Below are 16566 nucleotides of genomic sequence, written 5' to 3' on the forward strand. Positions count from 1 at the left end.
AGCCACGCTGCCTAGCAATCCCCCGATTTAATCCAAGCCTAGTCACAGGACAATTTACAATAACCAATTAGCCTACCAACCGGTTCATCTTTGGACTGTGGATAGGAAACTGAAGCACCCGGAGAAAATCCACGTGGTCACAGGGAGAACGTACAACACTCCTTACAGACAGCGGCGGGAATTGAACCCGGGTCATGAGCATTGTAAAGCATTGTGCTAACCACTATGCTACCATGCTGCTCCAAATTGTGCTTTGTTTTTTTTCCCCCTCCCCTTTTCCACTACTATGGTGTATTTATATGTGGGATATTCTGTTTGGATAATTCCACACACAAATATAAAACTAAAGCTTTTCATTGTATCTTGGTATGTGCGACAACAATAAGTCAGTTAACAACTATGCTTCTTAAGCTTAATTCTAACCACTTGTTGTGACTCCTTAACTTTCTTAACATTAACAGCTGTGCCTATCACGTATGGGCAGTTCTTTTGAGTGACCATGCAAAGCTCAGAGTGTCACGAGTACTTAGTGCAATCTGGCCCAAGTATTACTGATATTGCATTTCACTCTTGAAAAAGATTTGCTCTGACCTCAAGCTTTGAGTTCACGATGTCTAATTAGTACTGAGTGACACAGGGTCACGTCAGGAATGAACGCTCTGCTGGCTGGCCAGTGTACGATCATCCTCTATCCAGACTGGTCTGAACTTGTGATTGGCAGGCGGGCATTCTGAGAGCTCAGCCAAAACCCTGGGGTCTTTGCCCTGACCCACATGAAATCCTGCTCACTGAGTCACACCGAGTCCCAGCTCTGTGATTGCATTCCTGTCTTAGGGTGCAAAAATATTTCCGCAGCCTGGCCTCCCACAAGCAAGCAATATCTCCACTTGTTTCTTCTCGGTCCTTATTTTCAATGCTCTCCTTCTGACAACTGCCTCACCAGCTGCTGAGGTTCTAATCTTGGATATTCACCTATCTCACATGTCTTTATTTCTGCAATTGTTGACCACATGCCTAGAAAACACATTAAACATTTATCTATAGAAAGAAGAATTACATAAATAATAGCTAGTGTTAAGATTGCATTAATCACAAGGTCCTCTGCACTTCTATGATAGGAAGTCAGTTTTTGCGTGTATTTTTTCATTGATTCTATTGTATTTCTTTGTTCTACTGTGAATGTCAGCAAAAAAATGAATCTCAGGGTAGTCTATGGTGACATATGTACTTTGATAATAAATTTAGATTAGATTAGATTATCAGGACATGCAGTCCTCTTTTATTGTCATTTAGTAATGCATGCATTAAGAAATGATACAATATTCCTCCGGTGTGATATCACAGAAACACAAGACAGACCAAGACTGAAAAACTGACAAAAACCACACAATTATAACATATAGTTACAACAGTGCAAGCAATACCGTAACTTGACGACAAACAGGCCATGGGCACGGTAAAAGAAATTCAAAGTCTCTCGAAAATCCAACATCTCATGCAGATGAGAGAAGGAAGAAAACTCTCCCTGCCATGTCCGACCAGGATAATAAATTTACTTCAAACTTTTGAATATAGGGATGACAGGAGGTCACCATTAGTGTATACTACTGTATAACACAAGAACAGGCCCTTTGTTGTATTGAATTAACTAAATTAGTAATTATAGACACAAGAGATTCTGCAGATTTAGTTATTTATTTAGAGCTGGGGTTCTCAACTTTTTTTTATATATGTCATGGACCCCTACCATTAACTGAGGGGTCCACAGACCCCAGGTTGGGGACCTCTGATTTACAGATACAGTCTGGAGTGGGCCATTCAAGCCACACACCTAGCAACCTCCAACAAACCTGATTTAATACTAACCTTATCACGGGACAATTTACAATGACCGATTAACCTACCTGATACGTCTTGGGACTGGGCGAGGAAACACATGCATTCCGTGGGGAGGATGTATAGAGAACACTGGAATTGTACTCCAGTCTCCGGCACCTCAAGCTGTAACAGTGTCACGCTAACCTTGGAATGTTAGAAACCCTGAGCAACACACTTAAAATGCAGGAAGTCTTGGCCCAAATAAATCATTGACTGTTTATTCCCATTTACCTGCCTGACCTGCTGAGTTCCTTCAGCATCTTGTATGTGTTGTTCAAGATTGCCGGCATCTGCAGAATCTCTTGGTATGTTATATGATATACTGGAGGAACTCAACAGGTAGGCAGGATCTAATTAATTCCCAGTGCCTATACAATATCCATGTTCTTCCATACATGTTCTTACCCAAGACCTTGAACACTTCTATTGTATTTATTACCACCCAAGGCAACGCACTACAGGCACCCAACAGCCTGTGTAAAATGCTTGCCATGTACCTGTCCTTTGAACTTATCCCCCTCAACTAAAATGCATGCCCTCTGGTATTACACATTTCAACCCTCAGAAAACATACCAGCTATCTACTCTTTCTATGCCTCTCATAATCCTCGATGACATCTCCCTTCTGCAGAGAAAATAACCCGTTTTTCCTACCCTTTGTAATCCAGACAACATCCTAGCAGAACTTTAAAAAAAATACAGCACAGAATAGGCCCTTCCAACCAGCCAAGTCACACCCCCAGCAATCCCCTGATTTAATCCTACCTAACCACAGGACAACTTACACTGAACAATTAACCTAACAATCGATATGACTTTGGACCGTGGGAGGAAACCAGAGCACCCGGAGAAAACCCATGAGGTCACGGGGAGAATGTACAAACAGGCAACTGGGGGAACTAAACCCAGGTTGCCTGTAGTGTAAAGTGTTGTGCTAACCACAGTGCTACCTTCTGCACCCTTTTCAAATCCTAGACATCCTTCCGAAAAAGGGATGATCAGAACTGAGTACAATATTCCAGATGCGGCCTAATTGGAGCTTTATAAAGCTGCCACATGTTCGAACTCTTGAACTCAGATCCTCAATAAATAAAGGCCATATGCCTTCTTTACCACCCTATCAACCTACGTAGCTATGAACTCGAACTCTAAGATCCCGCTACACATCAACACTGTAAAGAACCTTGCTATTAACAGTGTACTATTCCTTTACGTTTGATCTCCCAAAATGCAACATTTCACATTTGGCCAGGTTAAACCCCATCTGCCATTTTTCTGCCTATTCCTGCAATTCATCTATATTCAAAGTTCAAAGTAAATTTATCATCTATATATATGTATATGTCACCATATACAACCCTGAGATTCAGCTTCTTGTGGGCATTCACAGAAGTAATGTACACAGAAACACCTTAGAATAAATTGAAAAACCGTTCACAAGGTGGACAAACAACCCATATGCAAAAGTCAACAAACTGCGCAAATACCAAAAAAACAATAACTATTGAGAACAAGAGTTGAAGGGTCCATGAAAATGAATCCAAAGGTTGTGTGAAACTGAGCCCAAAGACTGTGGGAATATATCAGTATTAGGGTGAGTGAAGTTATCTTCTTTGGTTCAAAGCCTGATGGCTGAGGAGTAATAACTGTTCCTGAACCTGGAGATGAGAGTCCCAAATCTCCATATAACCATATAACAATTACAGCACGGAAACAGGCCATCGCGGCCCTTCTAGTCCATGCCGAACTCTTACTCTCACCTAGTCCCACCGACGTACACTCAGCCCATAACCCTCCATTCCTTTCCTGTCCATATATCTATCCAATTTAACTTTAAACGACAACATCGAACCTGCTTCAACCACTTCTGCTGGAAGCTCGTTCCACACAGCTACCACCCTCTGAGTAAAGAAGTTCCCCCTTGTGTTACCCCTAAACTTTTGCCCTTTATCTTATTTCTGACGGCTACAGCGAGAAGGGAGTATGTCCTGGGTGGTGGGAGTTTCTGATGAGGGTTTCTACTTTCCTGCCACACCGCTCCAGATGTGCTCAATGGTGGGGATGAATTGAGCCGTATCCACCATTTTTAGTAGGCTTTTCTCATCAAGGGCATTGGTGTTTCCATACCAGGCTCTGATGTAACCAGTCAGTATGCTCTCCACCGCACATCTATAGAAGCTTGACAAAGTTATACCGAATCTTCACAGACTTCCAAGTCCAACCATAAACAAGAGAAGATCTGCAGATGCTGTGTTGCAAACCTCTAAGTGCTTTCGTTGTAATAGCACTTATGTGCTGGACCCAGGACAGGTCCTCTGAAATGATAACGCCAAGGATTTAAAGTTGTTGACCCTCTCCACCTCTGATGCCCGAATCAGGACTGGCTCATGGACCTTTGGTTTCCTCAACCTGATGTCCATAATCCACTTCTTGGTCTTACTGACAGTGAATGAGAGGCTGTTGTTATGGCACCACTCAGCCAGGTTTTCAATCTCCCTCCTATATGCTGATCTGTTAAACTTTCGTATGAGCCTCCCATGAGGGACCTTGTCAAACACCTCACTAATATCCATGTGGACAACACCACTACTTCCACTGGCTTCATCACTCACCTCCTCAAAAAGCCTAATCAAATTAGTAAGATACAACTAGCCCCATCCAAAGCCACACCAACTTGTGCTATGGTAGAAAATCTGGAATTCTAATCGGCTCAGGGCAAAGAGTACTTTTGGGGTACTTTCCATCAAGCAATTAAACAAACTGTGATTTCTATCATCAACGTGGCAGCAGGTCAGTGGTTCCCAACCATTTTTATGCCTTGGACCAAAACCATGAAGCAAGGGGACAATGGACCCCAGGTTGGGAAACCCTGAGGTAGCTGCATAGGAGCTCCACTACCTGCAGGTTCTCCTCCAATTCACACACAACCTGCAAACATGCAGCATTGCTTTTGAATGTTATAGGATCTAAATTCTAGAACTTCCAATCTAACTATGGGAATATCTTCACTCCAGATTGCAGCTGATCACCACCTTCTCAAGGGCAACATTCGCTGGTCTTGTTAGTGGCGCCCACATTGAAAAATGGAATTACGAAAAGGTAATATCTGAAAAGCCAAGGCTTCATGTGGATATACAGCACATTGGCTATGGGAGAAGTGTCCCAGATTCCAAGAATCTTTTCATACAGGTTTCCCCCCCCCAGTTGAGGTTGGGTGGGACTACAACTAGAGTTCATGGGTTAAGGGTGAAAGGTGACAAGTTCAAGGGGAACACGAGGAGAACCTTCTTCAGTCAGAGGGTCGTGAGAGTGTGGAACAAGCTGCCTGCACAAGGAGAGCATGCGAGCTCGATCTCAACACTAAAGAAAAGTTTGGATAGGTACATGGATGGTAGGGGTATGGAGGGCTACGGTTCCGGTTCAGGTCGATGGGAGTAGGCAGTTTAAATTGTTCTGCACGGACGAGATGGGCCAAAGGGCCTGGTTCAGTGCTGTAGTTTTCTATGACTCTAAAGCAGATGGGACACAATAAAGGGAATTCCTGGCCTGTCAAGCCTAATAATTCTACACATACATAATGGAATACACATATCCAATGCGTGATCAGGCAATCCATCATATATTATCCCAACAGTGATTCAACACAATTCTTAATCTATTTTCCAATCCATTCATGACATGCTGGAATCTTTGCTAGCCATTTACCATCTAAATCTGAATTCAGTGCCTTAGGAGGCAATTAAGAATCTGCAATCTTGACTACTGGTCTATAGTGCACTGGTGACCAGATTTGGATGAAGGCAGTTGATTATGTTCCCTGAAAGACACTGGTGAACTAGGTGGGTTTTCACAATCATTTGGTTTTGTAGCCTCCATTACATCTATTGGCTCTTCTTGTTCTCCCTGTTAATGGGCCGGTTTTAGTTAATCATAACCACAAGAGATTCTGGAGATGCCAGAAACACAGAGACACAGAGAGAGAGACACACACACACACACACACACACACACACACGCACAGTGCTAGGGGAGCTCAGTCAGGCAGCATCTACGGGGTCGGGGGGGGATAAACAGTTGACGTTTCCGGCTGAGGCCCTTTGTCAGGACTGGAGACGATGAAAGAAGACAGAATATTTTAATTTTGTAATTTTAAATATTAATTAAATAAGTAACTCATTTTTAAATTTCCTAGTTATTATGGTTAAATTTGAACCTTTCACTGGACTCTCTAGGGTCAAAGTAAGGTGGTGATATTACTGATATTACTATCAGTAATATCACCACCTTACTTTGACCCTAGAGAGTTTTGGCATCCTCCGATGTTACAGCTTAATTTTCAACCTAACACCTTGCAACAATTAACTAGTCCCAGCATATACAGAGCAAAGTTCCCTCAGCTTTGCTTCTGTTGTATTCCCATGTACATATAACGTGCAGGGATTCTCAACCTCTGGCCTTGCAAGGAGAGTGCTAGATCAATGCCGAATTAGTCTGGCTTGGCACTATGTTCCTTGCCCACCAACAGCCAGATTCATATCACCTCTGTATCAATGTTACAGGCTCAAATTGCATTCTTACTCATCAGGACTACATCATTCAGCCCCCTTGATTCACCAAAGGTTTTCCTTCCAACATAATTTCTATGGTCATACCCTCTCTGCTGTGGCTTGCCGATGACTCGGAGGGACTCCCCCTCCCATTATTGTTGCTGTGGTGCTGCTCTGCTGTTTGCCTTGGAAACGAGGAGTGGCAGCTCATGGGCGGACTTGAGAACTGTCTCTGAAAGTACAGAATACAGAGTCATGTCAGATACAGCACAAAATGCCTTTCAACCTGCTAAGCCCCAACCATATTTTGTGGCGTACATAGCTGGCCAATTACCTCCAGCAAATTGCGTTGCTTCCAAAATTTATGCAATGACCTTTTCAATACTATCTAATCTGCTTCCACAATTCATTTGGATAATATTTTCGCTCAGATCATAATTGACTATGTTAACTCTAGTTCTTTTCAGAATTGATGGCTGCTAACCTATCTACCACGGGAAACAAATTCAACTAATGAGTTTCAATACTGAACTGCCTCTTGACCTCTGCTCCTGGGATCTAACAATAGAAATGCTTAGAAGATATTTAAAAAAAAACACTATTGAATAAAACAAAAATCCTCATTACAGTATTCCTAACCATTTGTGATTTGCCTTATTTCAAGGAAAAGCAAGAGGGCAAGATAACTCCAGGATTTGCAACCATACCCAATAAGGAGTCGCTATGGAAACAACTGACAAGGTTGGTTGTGTACTCCATGAAAGCAGCCCCAGTGTTTCAGCTTTGGTTTCTACAGCAATGGGAATAAAAGAGGAAGACCAACAAAATGAGAAGAATTGGGGCAGAAGTGAGAGGAGAAAAGGAATACAAGGTACGGGAGTGAGAAACAAAGAAACTGTATTGCGAACACTGTACAGAGCGGAGAGAGTGGGAAGCACCAAAGACTCATTCTGTAGTGATCAATAAACCAATTATTTGGAATCAAATAACCTTGCCTATTGTCTCAGGACTGGGTGTGTCTGCACCTACACCACCCCCTCTTCACCCCAGCACTCTTTCTCTGCCACCTGTCCCACTCCCCCCACCCCCACAGCGCTCCAACCTCGCCATCCCATCATCCTTTACTCCCGCCAGATTACAAACTCGCTCTCTGATCCACATTGACAAATACAGCATTAGGCACCCTAGCTATATACATGTGTCTAAGACTTTTGCACAGATTTAATGCTGATGTGTGTTATGGCACATGGAGGTGGTATAGAGGACGGGAATGGATTTGGAGGAGATGAAGTTGAGAGCCCCAGGATGTGAAGGGAAGGCCATCAACAACAAAAATCAGATATGACCTGGGGGTCAAGTCTGGAGGCATCCAATCAGGATGCCACTAAGCTGTGGCTCTGTCGAGATCATGGGTCAGGCTTAGTTCTTTTTAGGTTCATAGGGACATTTTTTGGGGGGGATTCAGAGAGGGAACATTGGTCAGGTTAGGGTTTAGGGGCAGGAACGTAAGGGAGTTAGAGGTAAAGCTGGAGTCTAGGCCTTCATGTTCTAGATGTTTAATGTAATGTTCCAAGATCAAAGGCCAGCCATGAGGACGTGCAACTAAGGGCATCTGTGAATGGATGCCAAGCCCACAAGAACTGTGGGCGATGACTAGCAAGTATGTGGGCTGGTGGCCACCCACTCGGTCAGCGAGTTCCCCCCGGTTGACCACACCCCTTCCTCGCCCCCAGCCCCATGTCCCAGGATCAGAGATTCTTGCAAGCGGCAGACATGAGGGCCGGTGACCCCCAGGTCAGCAAGTCAACAAGGCAGGAGTTCAAGGCCCGGAGTGCAGGGTCCTGTCATTGGCGAGTCTGGAGTTGGAGGCCTAGAGTTCAGGCTTCCATCATTCATGGGTCCTGAGGTAGATAGCGAAGATCAAAGCTTGGAGGTTGAAGACCAAAGTCAGTGAGCCTGGAAGTCAAGGCCCAGTGGCTAAAGCCCAGGGTCTGCAAGTCCACTGGAGGCTGGAAGCCCAGAGATGACCTCTCCTCGGGTTGGAGGACTGTCTGTGTATATGAGTGGGAGGGAAGGAGCAAAGGGGCTTGTTTTTTTGTTGTTGCACTAGTTCTGTTGGGTGTCTTGTGTGGTTCTGCTGAACACTGTGGAAAAGTTATGCTGAAACCAGAATGTGTGCCCCAGCACATCCTTTAGTTATGTTGGTTGTTAATGCAAACGATGCATTTCACTGTATGTTTCAATGTACGGTACTCTAGTAATTTTATGTATTGAACTGTTTTGCTGCCTCCCCCAAAAAAAAAACAAATTTCATGACATATGAGAGTCATGATAAAATAAACCTGATTCTGACATGTCTCTGTTGTGGACTGAGAGTGGGGAGGGGGCAGAGAGAGGGGAATTATGGTTTGGAAAAGGGGAAGGGAGAGGGGAGAGAGCAAGCAGCATGAGAGAGACATTCTGTAATGATCAATAAATCAATCTCAGGGTTGAGTGTATCTGCACCCCGCCTGGTGCTCCTTCTCTGCTACTTTTCTCACACTTCTCCCACGGCACTCTACCCTCGCCATTCCCAACATGCTTTGCTCTCACCAGATTTACAAACTCACCCTCCACTTCACATCGACAGACACAGTAGTGTGCAACAGTCTTATGCACCCTAGCTACAGATGTGTGCCAAAGACTTTTGCACAGTACTGTATGCGTGAAAAATAAATGCAATTGAACCCTGAAGTCAGGTCACACTTTTGTCACGTGCACAAGTGAGCTGCGGGAACGATAAGGACCTTGCCTGCAGCAGCATCTCGAGTACATGGACTCAGAGAGCACACAGTAAGCATTGGAGTTGGACGTCAGAGATTTTGGGTGGTTGGAGAAGCAGAAGAACATGCAAGATAAGGAGAGGTGACTGACATGAAAACAACTTCATCCTCGGTACTTATGCCCTCACATAAAATAGATGTCTTTGGAAGGAGATTGCCATGGACTTTGGGCCGGTTACACTAAACAATTGCAGTGATATTAACAGAGGGAGTGTGCAAATGTTGAATGAGAAATTATTTATTGGCTTTAGGCAAAATTGAGCAGCTACACCAAACATCTGACAAGGGGCTCGATGTGTCAAATCTGAATCACACAGAGCTACTTCTTTAGAACAGGAGTATCCAACCGGGTCCAGGGACCCCTTGCTTAAAAGTATTGGTCCATAGCATTAAAAAGATTGGGAACCCCTGCCTTAGAAGATTGCATTTGACTATTGAGACATTTTCTTAATTATTTCCCAAATAAGAACAAAGTAATAAGATAGGAGGCCATATCTAAGAAAAGGTGTGCTGGCATTGGAGAGGGTCCAGAGGACATTTACAAGAATGATTCTGAGAATGGAAGGGTTAATGTAGGAGGAGCATTTGATGGCTGCAAGGCCTGTACTCACTAGAGTTTAGAAGAATGGGGGGGGAGGGATCTCATTAAGATTGTTCGAATATTGAAAGGCCTGGATAGAGTGGACTTTCAGAAGATGTTGCCAATAGATGGAGAGTCCAGAACCAGAGGCCACAGCCTCAGGATGTCCCTTTAGAACAGAGATGAAGAAGAATCTCTTCAGCCAGAATGAATCTGTGGATTTCATTCTCTCCTAGATGGCAGTGGAGGCCAAGTCTTTGGGTCTATCTGAAGTGGAGTTTGATAGGTTCTTGATTAGCAAGGGCATAAAAGATTACATACAGGGAGAAGGCAGGAGAATAGGGTTGAGAGGGAAAATATATCAGCCATGATTGAATGGTGGAACAGACCCGATGGGCCGAATGGCATAATTCTGCTCCTATACCTTACGATCTCATGACCATTTGGCACTTCGAGCCTGTTCTAGCACTCATCAGCATCAGGGCTGATCTTCTACCTCAGCTCCATTTTCCTACGTTGTCTCCATATTCCTCGATTCCCTCAGTATCCAAGATCTACCGATGTGACGTTTGAATAGACAGTGTCTGAAACACCACAGACCTTTGGGGTAAAGAATTCCCAAGATCTGCCCTGCAGTGGGCGAAAAAAAAACTCTCATCCCCATCCCAGATAGTCCACCTTTTTTTTTGTGTGTGTGTGAGATAATAATTCCAAGTCTACACTCCTCTTTCAGGAAAAACATCCTGCTTGTTAAACACTGTAACATTGGATGAGATCACCTCTCATTCTTCTGAACTCTAGAGAATTATGGATTTGGTCCAATTAGGCTCCCATCATGCAATCTTATATCTTGGAATCAGTTTTGCATGTCTTTGCCACACTCCAAGGCAAATGTATCCTTTCTTGATTAAGTAAACCGAGACTGTACTCAGTACACCGGGTGAAGTGCCACCCAGGTCATTTCTAATTGAGGCAATTAAATGTTTGAACAAACAAAAAAAAAATCACTATTCCTTATTAATATTTATTCAACCTGTATGAATAATTCCCAATAGGCAAAGAAAAATCAATAACGTGTAATCAATTTTTTTGTGCAGGATAAGATATGTTAACGCCGGAAGCAAGGCAACACTTGCGGGCAGCCCCCAGCATATGTTCGGGCCGTTGATGCAAACGACGATTTCACTACAAGTGACAAATAAAGCTAATCTTTAAAATATGCCAGAGCTAAATACTGCCCTGCACCTAATAAGCTCAGAATCACACATTTTGTCACTCATTCACAGCCCTTCACTAGGAAGTCTGAGTCACGCAATCTCTGATGAGATGTACCAGTTCTTTCACACAGGCGTATTGTATCTGGCCCTTTTGATTTAGACACTTAGCACATTTACTGCACCTTTCCTAGGAGAGGCACAGTGTTATTTCATAGAGAAACAGTCCTTTCGGCTTAACCCATTTTTATAGTGACTAAAATATCTGACAAAGCTAGTTCCATTTATCTGTGCTGGGCTGATAGCCCTCTGAACCTTTTCTATCCATTTACCTGTCTAAATGTCTTTTAATGTTGTAATTGCTACCATTAGGAAGTTTGTACAGGAGCCTGAAGATACATACTCAATGACTCAGGAACAACTTCTTCCCCTCTGCCATTTGATTTCTGAATGGACATTGAACCCATGATCATTACCTCACTACTTTTATTGAAAAAAAACATATACACAGACACACACACACTCAGTGTAATTCGCACTTTTATTATGTATTACATTGTACTGCCGTTGCAAAACAACAAGTTTCATGACATATGCCTCTGATATTAAACCCAATTCTGATTCGTGTCATTTATACATAGCACAAACATCAGAGATCCCTGTGGAACACCACTAGTTACAGACCACCAGTCGGAATAAGCTCCATTGGTGACTATCCCCTGTCTTCTATCAAGAAGGCAATTCTGAATCTGAACGGCTAATTCACCATGGATCCCAGGCAGGTTAAACTTGTTTGAACCTCCCACAAGGGACCTTGACAAACACCACACTAAAAACCATGTGGACAACACCCACAGATCTACCTTCAACAATCACCTCTTCAAAAACTAAATCAAATGAGTAAGAACAAAACCTGCCCCATCCAAAGCCACACTGACTGGTGCCAAGTAGATGGTCTGGAATTCTAATCGATGTAGGACAAAGAATGCTTATATATACTTATTGCAATATATACACTGTAATTCACAGTTTTTATAATTATGTATTACAATACGCTGCTGCCACAAAGACAACTAATTTCACGACACACGCCAGTGATAATAAGCTGGATTCTAATTGTACTCATCTCAACCACTTCCTCCAGCAGTGCGTTTCACATACCCCACCACCCTGCGTGTGAGAAATTTCCCCGAGGTCCCCTTTAAATCTTTTCCCTCTGGAGAGAAAGGCCCAATGTTTAAGGAGACGATGCTACGAAAGGACAAATGGTCAGACACTCACATGGCTATCGCCTTGACTTCTTCGATGCAAAGTTGTCCCGTAGGTGCTGCACCCGTCACACGGTGACGGGTCTTCGTCTCCAAGCACACTCCCCTGAATCAGCGCAGGTTCCACACTCCGAGCATCGGGGATCTAAACATAAGGAGACCGGCTCCAGTGTGTATTTTCCATTTTTTTTTTTGCAATTGCAGATAAATCCCATAGGTCTGCGCTGGTGTCTATGTTCCCCAGGAGCTCCCTCACATCTCACTGACTCATTCCTTTCTGCCTCATGCACCAGAACACACGTGTTAGTGCTGATCACAGGCGATCGCTCATTCAGGGGATTGTCAGAGCTTCAAATCTACACAGTCCCTTTGTAAAATGCGTTTTTTCTCCTCCCCCTCCCCCCCACTCGATAAGATAAAAGAAGTGTACCTCAAAAGCTCCTATCATGAGCTCAGGATGTCTAATCTAATGTACTACTTTCTTTTCCTGTCATGGGGTCACCCAAGTGCAATCATTTATGTAAAAATCATTTGGTTGGTGAATCTACACGATTCTAATCGCCACCTCATTATAGCACCACTATGACCACTTTGCACTACAATGGGTTTTTTTTGTTCTAACTGGTTTTTTCTTATGCAAGTTATGTTTTTTCATGGGAATGCTGTGTACCTAATACTGTGTGCCACGATGCTGCAAGAAGTTTAAGGTTTTCAGTGCTTGTGCACACATGCACTTTTGCATCTGACAATAAACTTGACCTTAAGACATGGAGCCAGCTTGTGCACAGCGAGCCTCCTTCAACTGCTAAGTTGTACGCTTCAGTGGCCTTGGACACTGGGGAGAAATCTATTTTTCATTAAGGGCTGGTGGAATCTTTTAAATGTTCATAAGGTTATAGAGCAGGTGGAATTAATGTCTGCAAGACAACACGTTGGCCTTGAAGCCACTAAACTTAACACAGAGGTGGGTCAGGGCTTCCCCAGTGAATGACAGCTAATGCCATGAAGTCCCCACCTTATCATTCACAACGATCATCGTACTGCAGAGACTCGGCACAGGGTCCGCGCATTCGAAGCAACCACTGGCTGGCACCGCCCGTCGGATTCCGCGAGGTCCTGCTTCCAGCTGCAGCAGCGTCAACCTGCGGAGAGACCAGGCACAACGTTGGCGACGGCCTTGGAAGACTGGCCTTCCCTCCGATGGATTGAAATGAGCCGAGTGCCTTCGGCCAAAACAGAGCAGTGACACTGGCTCTCCGACGCGCCCACAGTATGGTCTACCTATCATGCACTTCAAGGTCAAGTAATTGGCTGGCATTCCAGGCCACAATCCCACCCTCTGTCTAGGCAAAAAAATAAAAAAGCAGCAGATGAGAGGAAGGTAATACAAACAGAGCAACTCCAGTTACTGTGGGGTATGGCAACAAGTCATTATATTCCCGAACATAGACACAAGAGACTGCAGATGCCAGAAATCTGAAGCAACGCACAAAGGTGTTGGAGGAACTCAGCAGATCTGGCAGTATATACTTCAAAAAAAAAAGGCGGCATCTATCGTTAAGGACCCCCACCACCCAGGAAATGCCCCCTTCTCATTGCTCCAATCAGGAAGTAGGTACAGAAGCCTAAAGGCACACACTCAATAATTCAGAAACAGCTTCTTCCTCTCTGCCAGCCAATTTCTGAATGGACAATCAACACTACCTCAACACTTTAAAAAAAAATTCTGTTTTTGCACTACTTATTTTAACTATTTAATATGCATATATATGCCGACTGTAATTCAGTTTTTTCTCAATTATTATGTATTGCATTGTACTGCTGATGCGAAGTTAACAAGTTTCACGACTTTTGCCAGTGATATTAAACCTGATTTTGATCCTGACTGACTTTTCACTGTCTACTCCAAGTGTTGAGATAAGGCCTTCCCGAAAGGTCTTTGGCCCAGAATGATAGCTGCTCATCTCTTCATGGACTCTGCCCCATTTGCAGAATAATCCCAACATTTCTCTGTTTTTAGTTCAAGGGCAATCAGGAATTGGCAACAACACTGCCTTTGGCAATGACACCCAAAGCCAATAGAATAATCCTGCATCCAATGTATGCCCTATTCTATTTCCGTCCCCGATCTTTCCACTGGGTGTTGCTGAGAGAGCTTAACACTCACACAGAGCTGCTTCCCCACAGGAATGGAAAGTTCCCTGGAGAAAAACAAACATTTCAAGATGCTGCAGTGCCAAATATATTTTTAGAACGGGGATTTTGTTTTAAGGTTGTATTGAGAACTGCAGCCTATGCAAGTCTTTGCTAAGTTAGACAGTAATCATCAAAGCTGGTGTTCAGAAGTCAATGAAATATCCCTCCATCTCCCTGACAGGTTTAGTGAGACTTTCAATGTCCCACCTAGGGTGGCTGATCATCTGCTTGTGTCACTAACTCCCAATATTGCTCTTGACAGGGGTTAAGAGAAGAGGTAGAAGAATACTATTATCTCCAGTGGTTATCAAAGGCCCCGTTTAATCATTGCTAGCCACCACAGTCAATTCTTGTTCATTAGTGGGAGATAGTAAAAGAAAACATGTCAAATCCCAGTAGGAAAATAGAAAGGACAAGGTGGGGAGGGGGCAGTGGGGGACGAGAGAGAGAGAGAGAGAGAGCGAGAGCGAGAGCGAGAGCGAGAGAGAGAGAGAGAGAGAGAGAGAGAGAGAGAGAGAGAGAGAGAGACACAAAAAAGAAGGAAGAAGTTTGTACATCAGGAACGTATGTGACAAGAATACAGCAACATTTCATTTGCTCGTGGTTCACAGCCCCAAATCCCACGTGGAGAAACCACACAGAGCAGCAGCTCCAGCGGAAGGCTGGCGGCTGGATCTCATGCCGCGAAGGCTCAGTTCTAATGCTTGCACTCAGGTCTTTTGAACTCTGATACAAGAGTCCACAGGGGCCTGTAAACATCCACTCAAAGCGTGCTTTCATGGGAGCTTCTGGAAGTCAATGAAATGTCCTTCATTAACAGCGAAAGAAACAGGCCTCAGTACAGAATACAAGGCCAATGACAGAGAGAGAGAGAGACAGACAGACAGAGACAGAGAGACAGACAGAGAGACAGAGACAGAGAGCACGCATGAGCGTGTGCGCTCGCGCCTAGGTTCCAAATCATAATTCTGACTATACTTGTGAAAGTGTATTTAAAAAAAAAGAAATCCTCTATAAGTGCTGGACTTTTTAACATTCCTACCTCGGCATTGCGTTGTTCTCACTCAAACAAAGAAAAACCTTCTCAAACCGTCTCCACTCTCTCTGCAGCCTGCAGCATTTGTCTAGAAAGGTTTTGATTCCAAGGGGCAAGAGAGGGCAGTCATTCTGAGCCTGTAGCCAACGCTCAGGAAATTGTAGGCCCAAAGCCCAATTGCCTTGGCAACCTTTCAGATTCTGGCGCAAGCAACAGTCCATCCCATCTCTTTCAGGCGCAGGGTTTCAGTGGACAGGAGGTTGTTGTTTTACCCAACTCATGAGACTTTTAAGGTCATTTTGGGCATTCCCAACACTGTGACTGCAAGAACTGGCCGTTTACCAGCATTTGCAGTTAGTATAGAAGGGGTAATTTGGATACTATTTTTTTTCAAATGTGGGATTGTTCTTGGCAAAAGGTTAGTTGCAATTCCCCCTCACATTTCCTCCGCGGTTACTCAGCAGGCAAGGAAACTAACCGATGTCACAGGTTTGAATCCAGACTGTGCTTAAGTTGCTGATCTCAGCATGAGAGGCAATGGTGTCTTACAAGGGCCCTAGAGTAGAGAGGTAATTAGAGAGCTCAGAGGCCTTTGCTAGGGGTTAGCTGGAAGCCTGTAGTTGCAAATCTCAGTCAGAATGAACTAAATGAGAAAATATTTCTATCTCTGATCCTCCATCCCCTCAATTCCAACTCAATGTTTCATTGCAGGTGTGGATTTTAGAATATAGAACAGAGAACAGTGTCCTACAATGTTGTGCCAACCTATTAACCTACTGCGAGATCTATTTAACTCTTCCCTCCTACATAGCCCTCCATTTTATTAGCATCCATGTGCCTATCTAAGAGTCTCTTAAATATCCTTAATGTATCTGTCTCTACCATTGCCCCGGCAGACCATTCGACACACCCACCTCTCTCTGTTAAGGGAAACAACTCTGACATCCGCCTATATTTTCCTCTAATCATATTAATATTATGCCCCTTTGTATTAGCCAGTTCTACCCTTAAGAAAGATGCTTGCG

The 16566-nt window shown here is 43.8% G+C and overlaps 1 protein-coding gene across 1 annotated transcript in view; it reads right to left on the reverse strand.

Moving 5' to 3' along the window:
* The window catches only part of LOC134351028 (probable JmjC domain-containing histone demethylation protein 2C), an 84930-nt gene that overhangs the window by 49976 nt on the left and 18388 nt on the right, over positions 1 to 16566 (reverse strand). The window contains exons 2-4 of the mRNA XM_063057010.1: positions 13325 to 13451; positions 12323 to 12454; positions 6531 to 6657 (exon numbers count right to left, since the gene is read on the reverse strand). Coding sequence (XP_062913080.1) covers positions 6531 to 6657; positions 12323 to 12454; positions 13325 to 13345 — 280 coding nt within the window. The 5' untranslated portion in view covers positions 13346 to 13451. The remainder of the gene's footprint in view (positions 1 to 6530; positions 6658 to 12322; positions 12455 to 13324; positions 13452 to 16566) is intronic.

The sequence above is a fragment of the Mobula hypostoma genome, chromosome 8, assembly GCF_963921235.1.
Source record: "Mobula hypostoma chromosome 8, sMobHyp1.1, whole genome shotgun sequence".
Lineage (NCBI taxonomy): Eukaryota > Metazoa > Chordata > Chondrichthyes > Myliobatiformes > Myliobatidae > Mobula > Mobula hypostoma.